General features: G+C 42.6%; 1 protein-coding gene across 2 annotated transcripts in view; it reads right to left on the bottom strand.

Annotated features, from left to right (window-relative positions):
- LOC139376335 (myomegalin-like) overlaps positions 1 to 12,232 on the bottom strand; it is a 134,907-nt gene that overhangs the window by 35,070 nt on the left and 87,605 nt on the right. For both annotated transcript variants that reach the window (XM_071118747.1, XM_071118748.1), the window contains 5 exons: positions 11,088 to 11,164; positions 7,776 to 7,899; positions 7,487 to 7,638; positions 7,187 to 7,343; positions 5,047 to 5,100 (listed from right to left, as the gene is read on the bottom strand). In XM_071118747.1, the coding sequence (XP_070974848.1) occupies positions 5,047 to 5,100; positions 7,187 to 7,343; positions 7,487 to 7,638; positions 7,776 to 7,899; positions 11,088 to 11,164 (564 nt within the window). The remainder of the gene's footprint in view (positions 1 to 5,046; positions 5,101 to 7,186; positions 7,344 to 7,486; positions 7,639 to 7,775; positions 7,900 to 11,087; positions 11,165 to 12,232) is intronic.

The following is a 12,232-nucleotide window of genomic DNA, read 5'->3' as shown; positions in this document are numbered from 1 at the left end:
AAATGCCTACTACCATTTAGTAGCATATAGCATATAGTGAGATTAGTGTTTGCGTAAACTCTTACACCATGTAAAGCAGTACATATATTTTATATAATAATACAAAATAATAACATTATTTTCTCTAAATTTGGTCATAATAACCACCAGATTAGGGCTCCCGAGTGACGCAGTGGTCTAAGGTACTGCATCTCAGTGTAAAAGGCGTCACTACAGTCCCTGGTTCGAATCCAGGCTGAATCACATCTGGTCGTGATTGGGAGTCCCATAGAGCGGTGCACAATTGGCCTAGTGTCGCTGGGGTAAGGCCATCATTGTAAATAGGAATTTGTTCTTAACTGACTTGCCTAGTTAAATAAAGGTTAAAAAAATATATATATAATTGGGCTTTTATGGGGGCAATATCAATTTCTTATTAAAAAATAAACTATTTAATTTTTACCCCCTTTTTCTCCCAATTTCGTGATTACGATCTTGTCTCATCACTGCAACTCCCCAAAGGGCTCGGGAGACGCGAAGGTCAAGTCATGTGTCCTCCAAAACATGACTCAACAAATCGAGCTTTTTAACAACCGCTCATTTAACCCGGAAACCAGCTGCACCAATGTGTTGGAGGAAACACTGTTCAACTGATGACCGAAGTCAGCCTGCAGGCCCACCACAAGGAGTCGCTAGAGTACGATGAGCTCAGTAAAGCCCCCCCAGCCAAACCCGGACGGCGCCGCCCTATGGGACTCCCGGTCACAGCCGCTATTGGGCTCAAACCCCAGGCTCTAGTGATGTCGCAACACTGCAATGAAGTGCCTTATACCGCTGCCCCACTCGGAGCGCAGTTTGGCGGGTCATGTTTCGGAGGATGCCTGACTCGACCTTCGCCTCTCCCGAGCCCGTTGGGGAGTTGCAGCGATGAGACAAGATTGAAATTGGGAAAACGGGGTAAAATATACACAGGAAAAAAAAGATAATGGCACACACAGTCAGCCAGCCAGAGAGTTGACTTGGACTTCAGTATAATTTTCAGTGAACGGGTAGAGCAGGCTCCATAACCTTTCCATTCTTGTGTTTCTAGCCTCTTCTATATGCAAATAAGATTTCCTAAATAGACTTACAAGAAAAGGCCATTAATGCATTTCAAAGAGAGGGGAGACATTTTACATAGATTTTCCTATTGTCAAAACATATCAGAAAAATGCTTCCATAATAGTGAAGGTGGTCACTCTAGCTCGATCATTAATAATGATTATGGGAAGAAAACCATAAAGTCCAGATCTGTCATGTATTACATAATTGTATGAGTGGGATATAACCGTAGTGGGTGGCTAGCAGTGTTAGTTACACAACAGATCAGAACAGATGGCCTGGCCACGGCTCTCACAGCTCCGGATGCTGCTAAGTGCTGCAATAAAGTGCTTCTATTCTAGTCATTCTTGCCTGACTGACCACATACCCTGACCAGGGACAAATCTGGACCCTAGTTATAGCACATGGCCATCAAGACACGTGGTGAAGAAAAATGATTGGATATTGTATTGTATTATATTCTAGAACTGTACATCCCAGTAGGACCAGGCTTCAATGCCTTCAAACAGGCATCTAATATACAGATGACTACATTAAGCTATCCATCACAACTAGCCATAAGGCAGAGAGGAACCATGCTGTAAAGCAGAGAGGGAAAAACCATGACACAGTAGGACAAGGGGGCCATAAAACAGGTTACTACGACTACAAATGCTACAAGGAGAGAACAAAGAGAGAGGCATTTGTGGTGCAGTGTGCACAAGCCCTGGTGGACGGCTGACCGCTATTGTAGCGGGTGCTGTGAATGAAGGGATGTAGAGTGATATGTTGAAATGAAGGTAAACCGGTTTTGATGTTTTGATTGAAATGAATGATTGCATTTTTGGCAACATGAGGGATGCTGCCGCATATCAATCATATAAACTCACTCACTGACAAGGGCAAACCAATGACATCAAAACATCCCATTGGCTACACCATGAGAACGCAACATTTCAAATATGGTTTGGCTGTGTGAATAAATTAGCTGCACAAAACTACATTATGCTTTAAGCTCAATGGAATCTGCAGTGACAGTGTATCCCTGATGGTGTACAGACAGACAGTCATGCACTCACACTGTGACTTCACTTATCAGCTTTGGTCCTCAAAATAACGTGTCGCCTCAAAACAGAATTTGACATGGCTAGAGATGACTATTAGGCCCAGGTCTCCCTTGGAAAAATGAATTGTGTTATCCCCAAAGGGACACCTGTGTTATATAAAGCCAAGAGTAAGATATGAATCACAACAACAACCTGGGATTGTGCTCATACTTACTATTCTTCATTTTCAAACCCATGTAGGCTTCAGTGCTTTGCTATACGATAGTGGATGAAGAGGCAGCCATTTTCCCTAAGGGCAGAGCTGACCTTATGTCCTGGTTCAGCTCCTCACTAGTGCCTGATTATGAGTGGCTTTAAATGATAGTTTGAGAGTGGTTGGGGATCCTTGATTAAGCTTGTTGAGGATTTGAGATTTAAAATGAGGACTGCTTAAGTACGAAGAATCTTCTTCGGTAGAGTCCACTGCTAAATCAGAGTTGGTCCAAACTCCTCTTTAAACATAGACCGCAATCAAGCTAGAGAGAGCTGGAAATAACAAATCACAAACCAAAAAAAACAGCACTTTTCTCTCCTCTTCTTGAGAACAACATCAAATGAGTTCATTTATTTTATTTTGTGTCCTAGCATAAATAGCATCAGCTGCCTCTGTCCTTTCCCTACAGCCCATCACAGTACATTTATTTCACCACATTTCTCTCTCCTGACATTTTGATTGACCTCATTAGCCGTGGTGTCTGGGGAACCAATTATAAGCTATGTGTTAGTGTCTGTCTTAGACAACACAATTTGATATCTGCGTGTGTGTCATTGTTAGCACCAGAAGGCCAGCATGACCTATTGACAACCTTGCTGAAACACAAGCCACTTAAATGCACACAAACACACATGCTTGCACGCACACTCACTCAAAGTACATGGATTTTTACGGTGGGGGAGTGCCAAGATGGAGGTTCTGTGGCTTCAAAACAGCACCCCCAATCAGTCATCTAGTGTATATATAAATTATTGATTCAGAAGCTTACAAGTGCACACAGACACCTTTCTGTCTTGTATACAGTTGTGTACACACGATTGAGTTCATATATAGAACACGTTGACAGACAGGTGAAAACAAATTCTACCTCACTATAATGCGGAACTACAGGCCAGAATATAATGATGTTTAGGATATTTGCTGTCATTAATGTGGCAAATAAATACAAAGTTCAATGTATGCCATTGCCTATGCCTGTTCCTCTCATTCATTCGTTTTCCACTTGCAAAGACCCCCCTCCTGACATCGATTGGCCCTTTAAATGCAACAATGATCCATTCAGCCTAAGTGACAGCCAGCCAGCGGTGGTGGCCCTGGGCAGTGGGACAGCGTCACTGTGTGAAATCTGAGCTGATATCGGTCCTGGCAGGCACATTTGCATCCCAGAGCCAAGCTGATTTACAAGGTAAAATGCCTTTAGAGGAACGTTGGGGCTTTGACTGCTTCTATTGAGAAAGTCCCACTACAACAAATATGTGTAAGATTCAAAGCTGTCGCCAGATGAATAGAGCCAAGAGCCTTAGGAGTCAAAATGAGAGAAATACACATGATCATATCATACTAATGAATTGTAATGACTAGCAATAGATAATGACTAATAAGTGATAATGGCTCAGAAGAGATAACTGTTGATTACCAAAACTAACAAGTGACAACGATCAACCAAACTATCTTGCTCAAACTGACAGGTATACAGTATGGATACACTACACTGTACTGCAGCTATATTTCAATTGTAGGCCTGTGAGGTGTTGTGACACTTCTTTACACTTGAAATAACGTTAGATTTCTTTTCACTTGACACACAGTACCACACAATACCTATTTCATTTCTATCACCTAGCTCCAACTCCAGTCAACACACACTCATAAGCCTGTTATGCTGCTATCTGTGTAATTTGAGAGCCCCTCCTCTCAGAACATGACTGATGAGACTGGAGAATGTGTGTTGTCTGTTCATAAATACATCTTCACATCATTTGTTTATCACAGACTGAAATAACCCAGGTCCCCCTCCCTTCGGGCCGACAGCTCCCAACACAATACACAGGGATTAACAGCCATAGAGACATCAACGCAGACAGATCTAGTAATGCTTTATTACTCAGGTCTAGCAGTTGCTCTTTACCCACAACGCATGTGGTTATCATCTAACAATGGCTACTTTACTTTTCATGAATTCAATCAACTGCTCTTTACCCACAATGCATGTGGTTATCATCTAACAATGGCTACTTTACTTTCCATTAATTCAATCAACTGCTCTTTACCCACAACGCATGTGGTTATCATCTAACAATGGCTACTTTACTTTCCATTAATTCAATCAACTGCTCTTTACCCACAATGCATGTGGTTATCATCTAACAATGGCTACTTTACTTTCCATGAATTCAATCAACTGCTCTTTACCCACAATGCATGTGGTTATCATCTAACAATGGCTACTTTACTTTCCATGCATTCAATCAACTGCTCTTTACCCACAATGCATGTGGTTATCATCTAACAATGGCTACTTTACTTTCCATGAATTCAATCAACTGCTCTTTACCCACAATGCATGTGGTTATCATCTAACAATGGCTACTTTACTTTCCATGAATTCAATCAATTGCAAGGAAACAAATACTTTAGTAGGTTAGTTGATTTTCATGTACTTTTCTTTAGATGGTGACTACATATTCTGTAGTGGATGTTACCTTACTTGGTGTGCCTGTCTGTCTGCTATGCATTTGTTATCCAGTAGAGGGCCTGCTCTCACCAACAGAGTGGGATCTGGTGCAGGCCTAACACCTCAAAGTGCGCACTCTTTATTTAACTTAATAAAGAACTCAAAGCTGCGATATTAAGTGTGTTTCTGTGCTCACTTCAGGATTCACTCACCTGCATCTCCTGCTCAATGCGCAGCCTCTCCCTGCCCAGCTCTTCCTGGTAGAACTGTAGGAGAAACAGCCGGGTTAGAAAATTAGGCATGTGTGTGTATGTGCGTTGTGTTTGAGTGATGGTGATATCTGTCCGACAGAGGGTAATATCTCACTCTCACTAACGAAGTACAACAGCTGTAGTGGTGAATTGATCATTCAGAGAGTAGCAACACTACCTATCACTGCCTGCTACCACAACAACACAACACATCACACAACACAACAGACAGATTGAACAGAACCAGCTGCATGGGTTACAGTAGATATAAATGAAATTAATTGATCATTCAGAGAGTAGCAACACTACCCCTCCCTGCCTGCTACCACAACAACACAACACATCACACAACACAACAGACAGATTGAACAGAACCAGCTGCATGGGTTACAGTAGATATAAATGAAATGAATTGATCATTCAGAGAGTAGCAACACTACCCCTCCCTGCCTGCTACCACAACAACACAACACATCACACAACACAACAGACAGATTGAACAGAACCAGCTGCATGGGTTACAGTAGATATAAATGAAATGAATTGATCATTCAGAGAGTAGCAACACTACCCCTCCCTGCCTGCTACCACAACAACACAACACATCACACAACACAACAGACAGATTGAACAGAACCAGCTGCATGGGTTACAGTAGATATAAATGAAATGAATTGATCATTCAGAGAGTAGCAACACTACCCCTCCCTGCCTGCTACCACAACAACACAACACATCACACAACACAACAGACAGATTGAACAGAACCAGCTGCATGGGTTACAGTAGATATAAATGAAATGAATTGATCATTCAGAGAGTAGCAACACTACCTATCCCTGCCTGCTACCACAACAACACAACACATCACACAACACAACAGACAGATTGAACAGAACCAGCTGCATGGGTTACAGTAGATATAAATTAAATCAACTGATTCTGAACCAGATTAAAGCATTACGTTTTACTTCTCCATCTTATGACAACTCCATCGACAATGACAAATGGGTGTCTGACTCCTAAATCAAGACAATGTTCGATTTTGACAACTGAAAGGATATAGAAAAATAAGTCATATTTTTATTGGGTAAATACCTTTAGTAACCTTTAGTGGACTGAAGTAGGCTTGAACACAAATAGGCTTGAACACAAATAGGCTTGAACACACAAATAGGCATGTCGCTATGTGCTTTTTGACAGGGGTGTTTATGTGTGTGTTGCGCTGTGTTAGCTATAGGTGTGTTTCCACATAATAGTCAGACGTGTTTGCGTGTGTGGGGACAGGGGAGATATGACGAAGAGGAGGAGAGGTATGGGAGAAGAATGGGTATGGGTGATTATTTGTATTATTATGAATCATTTTTTTGTCCTTTTATTTATTCAGGGAACTGAGAACAGGGTCTCATTCACAACGGTGCCCTGAGTACAAACATGTTCAGAATCAAGAAAAAGGAACCAAATAAAACAAGATCAACAACAAAAGGTTACAATAATACAATTTCAACAAATAGACCATTACAATCATTCAAAACAACTTCAATCCTCAATGAATTCATGTAACACCAGAGCTGTAAACAGGCCTAGTAGCACCAGGGAATCAAAATGAAAGGTTATTCCATAAACTGGGGACACTAAAACTAAAGGTCAGAGTCAACCCGTCATTCTGCCCCACTTGTTTTGAGCCCCACCGGTTTAGCTAAAAAAATGAATCGAATAAAAATGATAATATATAATAATATAACAATCAACAACAAAAAAAGGAAAAGCTCCGCTGTAGGGACAGCTTTATGTCGGCCCTAACAGTTTGTGGGCAACGTTTGTCACCAGTATAGTGCAATTCATGTTTTGTTTAGTGTTTTGTAGTGACTTTGCTGGAATGCATATTAAAAAATTGGTTGATTTTGCCCCACCAGGATTAACATGCTAAAAATCACCACTGGGTGAGGTATCCCAGAAACCCTGTGAATTAAGCTATGCACCTGTTATTATAGGTCTGTACACACTACAGGAACTCAATCAGTCAAATACATACAATACATAAAATAACCCAATGCAGCCCCGACACAGGCAATTTTCACATAATAGGGATCCTACGTACCTCCGCATCGCTCTCTTTCTGCAGCAGGGAGGAGGAGAGGTCCTCTACCTCTCCCTCCAGCTCTCCCACCCTCAGTGTCAGAACACTCTTCTGTCCACTCAGCTCAGTGATCATAGCCTCCTTACAGCGCAGAGCACTGGTCAGCTCCTCGATCACCCTACAGGAGGGGAAGGACAGAGGGGTCCATGCCATAGACACGGTGGGCAAAGTTTGACTTCCTCAATTAGTGTGAAGGTTTGGATTGCAACTTTTAGGTCACTGGTTCAAATGTGTCTCGAATGAGCAGGTACTTGTGTTTACCTGTCTCTGTAGGTGTGTGATGCGGGGTGGTGAGACTGGGTCTGGAGGTTCTCCTCCTCTTGGCTGTCCTCCATATCCTCCAAGAGGGGCTGGGGGCTCGACCCAGTCAGGGAGGCCATCCTCTCAACCTCACCTCGCGCTAGCTGGGCCTCCTGGAGGAAACACATGAAAAGGTCTGGGTGTCTGTCTGTATATTTGAAAGCTGATCTAATAATCGAACAACTCATTTCATCTCAACAAATAAGGCAACCATTGTTGGAACAGTTTAATTATGTGTGTGTGTGTGTACCTCCTGCAGGAGTTGTATCTTGGTCTCCAGCAACTCCTGCATGTGGTCGATCTCCTGCTTTCTCTCCTCACATCGTCTCTGCAGCTCTGCCTCATTGTGACTGGACAGGCTCTCTGCTGTCGTCCTTTAAGAAGAGAGGAAGAAATGAGGGAGCATTGTGATTGGTCAGGGTGTCTTCTGTTGTCCTATCACAGAAATTAAACAAGAGGCAACATCTATCAATAACTACCAACAGTCATCCACTGTGCACGTGCATACACACTGGTGTTGCTTGTTATTGTGCCATCGGTGCCGGGCGGTGACGTTTTAGGTTTGTAGTGTGGTCAGGTCAGGACTAAGACAGGATATGAAGTCACATGAATTCTCCCTGCTATAGCTCATGTGATACCCTACACCTCCGAGCTACGCGTAGAGACCAGTCACACACCCAGGGTGTAACATTTTATTGAGTTAACTTGTAGTTCTGTGTGAGCGCAACAAAAACATCACGCAGACCAACGCTGGAATCCAGTCGAACGTGACGTAGCTATCATTATCAACTAGCTCTCACAGTCTCACTTCAGAATTAGATGTTCATCCATGTTTCAAACTTCTCCCAAACGTTACATTTCAAAGTGTTTAAAGGCTAAGTTTAGACATTAACTCTGAATTTTTAAGGTTAGGGCTAAGTTTAGGCATTAACTCTTATAATCTTAAGGGCAGGCATTAAATAGTTAAGGTAAGGTTAAGGTTAGAATTTTTTTTTATCTCAAAATCCAACTTTTTATCACTGGATTTGAACATGCAACCTTTAGCACCAGAGGTGGTTGCCTCCACCAATCTGCAATGTCCCAAACCTACCTGAAGGTAACCGTGCTCACTGTTGCCCCTAGTGGCCAGTTTCCATCTCCTGATATCCTCAGACATGGATGGATGTCGAATACTGACTTGTATCACGGGGGACCTGACTGATCATTATGCAGAGTCTTTGTTTACAAATTACTGCCCCCCCCACCACACACATTTGGGCCATACTTGCGAACAGAAGCAACCGTTGAGTTAAATGGGTTCTTCCAGCTCAAAATGCGTATCAAACGATTCAAATTGTGGATGTACTTGCATGTGACAGAACGCTAAATTGTAGCTTGGCCCATCAGATAACATGGCACACTTTAGCCCTATGCCATCTTCGACAGGTGGCCCTGATTATATCATGGCACAAGTGCATCAGCCAATCAAATGTTGAAGTAGTTGGACATGTTCCAACACTTGTTCATGGACATACTGTATCTAACAGCACATTCTTTGACTGACTGATCAAATTGCTCTCTGTATGAAGTGCCTAGTCCTAATTGTCGCAGATTGTGGCAAGGGTTTGAGTCTCACATGAGATTCCCCTAATTGAAATGTTGATTTACATGCATTGCGTAATAGAGTGCTGAAAAAGGATGCCAACAGCTTGAAAACAAAGATTATTAATGAATTGAACGAGCTACCTCTTTCTTCAGCCTTGCACACAAACACTGCTATTGCCTAATAATCATATTGCATAGGCTATATTACATGGACGTCACCAGCTACAATTTAGCGTTCTGTCACATGCAAGTACATCATTGCTTTTCATTGGCTGATACACATTTTGAGCTGGAGAACCTATTTAACTTTAAATGTGTATGTGCGTGTGTGTGTGTGCATGTCTTTAAGTATCTGTTTCACTGAGTCACTCAACGACGCCATCCCAGAATTCCTGCTGTGCATCCCAAAATGGCACCATCCCGTCTGCTCTGTATGTATATTCTATTCATCCTGTCCTCTCATCCTCTGTTTTTAACCCAGACCATCTGACTATAGCAGACGGCAGCTCAGATAACTAGGATTATTTTCAACCAGACTGTGTAATGCTACTGTCTGTCTGCATCGACTGGCTGTTACAGTCTAACTGGTGGCAGTTAGGAGAAGATTAGTCCTTTAACTCAACTAGATATTTATATTATGACAATGAACTCAACACACACTCCCCCACACGCATGAATATATTCACAGCACACACACACACACACACACACACACACACACACACACACACAGCGCTTTTACATTGTAGAAATGCCCTTACACAAAGGCCCTTGCATACACTACGCTTGACATACAGTCCAGACCGTCACTGGATTACCCAGACTGAACTGAACTCAAAAACAACAAACTCAGAACAAGTGTTCTGTCCAGCTCTTGATGACTCCATGTGGGGTAATAATGACTCAGCTATTCTGATCTCCACATTAATACAGTAATGTAATGCTGATTAGCAGCCACGTGAGCAGAAAGACAGGGGGAACACAATGTACCCATCACACCAGCTGTGGAGCTGGCAGTGATTAGGAGCTAGCATGCTAAAGGGTCCCCTCCGTCAGCAACATATTTACTACTGAGACCCCCCCCCCCATCTCCAACACATGCCCCCTCTGATCTCAAGCTTTGGACTCTAGGCTGGAGGCACGAGCCAGCAGAGTGGACCTTTAATCTCATAGCAATCTGATGAATACACAGAATATGTCCATCAAATTAATTCCGCTTCAGGGGGGGTATGAAATTCAAAGCCTAGCGGCAACAGCAGGGGGTGAGGGGTTAGGGGTTAGGGTTGACGTGCCAGGTATTGCCTTTCATATCCCGTCTGCACGCCAAGATATCAGCATTGCCCTTTTGTAGCTGGCGAGTGTGCGATCCCATTGGTTTGGACACCAGGAGTGCATGTGTGTGTGTGTGTGTGTACGCTCCTGTGTGTGTGTGTGTCCTGTCCTCTTTCACCCCACCAGCTGTGGAAACATGATCTGTGGTGTTATCTCTAAAAGATTGTACCCTGTGAGGACTCCCTACAGATCACTGGTCTATGCCTACAGTTTTAGGCTGCTATAGGCTTGTTAGCCAGCTATAACACCATTTTAGTGAGAAACAGCCTTGTTAAGGCCCATCAAAGACTAACACTCACCAGGGTGTTTAACCCGTCCATAATCACTTGGGCAAATTGTATTTCTGAATACGAGCGAAGCATGTCACATTTAGTCCTGTTGGTCTTTGGAAAACATTGAGATAATTCTCAAAGGGCATTTCAGGAAGGATAAAAGGACAGTATTATCTGGGTGGATACAGTATGTAGCATTGGTGATGTCATTGCTAGGCAATTAAGGCCATTCACAGTGCATGGTTACAATCTGTTGGTTGGCGGTCAGTCTACCTCACATTTAAATTTGAAGCCAGTGTAAGAAGTGTGAGATATTCAGATTAGATGACTACAGTCGGTCAACAGTCAGTCTGGATGTGTCGTGCTGTACTTACAGAGCCTTCTCATGAAGGTCTTGTTTCTCCTGCACCTCATGCTTCAAGCTCTCCACTTCTACCTTCAACTCGATGTTCTGGAATAGAGGTGGGATGGAACATGGAATGATTGCAAGAATGATGTATGACAGCAGACATGACATTGTATTATCCTCCTCCTGGACCACATCAAAACGATTCATCTCCAAAGATAACGAATATCAAATAGACATTTTAAAACAAGTCAATGAAGTCATAGAGACTCAAAGAAGTACAGACACAACTAGCACTGTAAAACACAGGAGGAGCATTGCAGTCTCACATCAGCTATACACAGTGACCGATACAGAACCATAATCACAGTGGCTATATCCAGGAAAGCCGAAGTTCCAACAGCTGGGCCTAAATTTTTTTGACTCTTATGTGGATGATGATAAAAATATTTGTTGGTCTGATGTAATTTTTTACACCTTTATTTAACTAGGTGAGTCAGTTAAGAACAAATGTTTATTTTCAATGATGGCCTAGGAACAGTGGGTTAACTGCCTTGTTCAGGGGCAGAATGACAGATTTTTACCTTGTCAGCTCTGGGATTTGATCTTGCAACTGTTTGGTTACTAGTCCAGTGCTCTAACCACTAGGCTACCTGCCACCCTGCAGGGCAAAAGGAGTGGCTAATAAGTCTGGCTGCACATCTCACTGGCTGACTTACTGCAAAATGAGAAATTATGTGACTAAACTCAACAAAAAGAAGAAGAAACGGTTATATGAAGCCAAGATCAATGATATGAAGAATGATAAAAAAAACTTTATAGTACTTTAAATTAAATCATGGGCAGAAACACAAATTGTATGGACTGTAGATGGACTAACGTATGGACTGTAGATGGACTGCGGTATGGAATGTAGATGGACTGTGGTATGGACTGTAGATGGACCAATGTATGAACTGTAGATGGACTGCGGTATGGACTGTAGATGGACTGTGGTATGGACTGTAGATGGACTAACGTATGGACTGTAGATGGACTGCGGTATGGACTGTAGATGGACTGTGGTATGGACTGTAGAAGGACTGTAGATGGACTGCTGTATGGACTGTAGATAGACTGTAGATGGACTGCTGTATGGACTGTAGATGGACTAACGTATGGACTGTAGATGGA

Source organism: Oncorhynchus clarkii, chromosome 20, assembly GCF_045791955.1.
Source record: "Oncorhynchus clarkii lewisi isolate Uvic-CL-2024 chromosome 20, UVic_Ocla_1.0, whole genome shotgun sequence".
Lineage (NCBI taxonomy): Eukaryota > Metazoa > Chordata > Actinopteri > Salmoniformes > Salmonidae > Oncorhynchus > Oncorhynchus clarkii.
The sequence above is the reverse complement of the archived record's forward strand: the minus strand, read 5'-3'. Positions and strand labels throughout refer to the sequence as shown.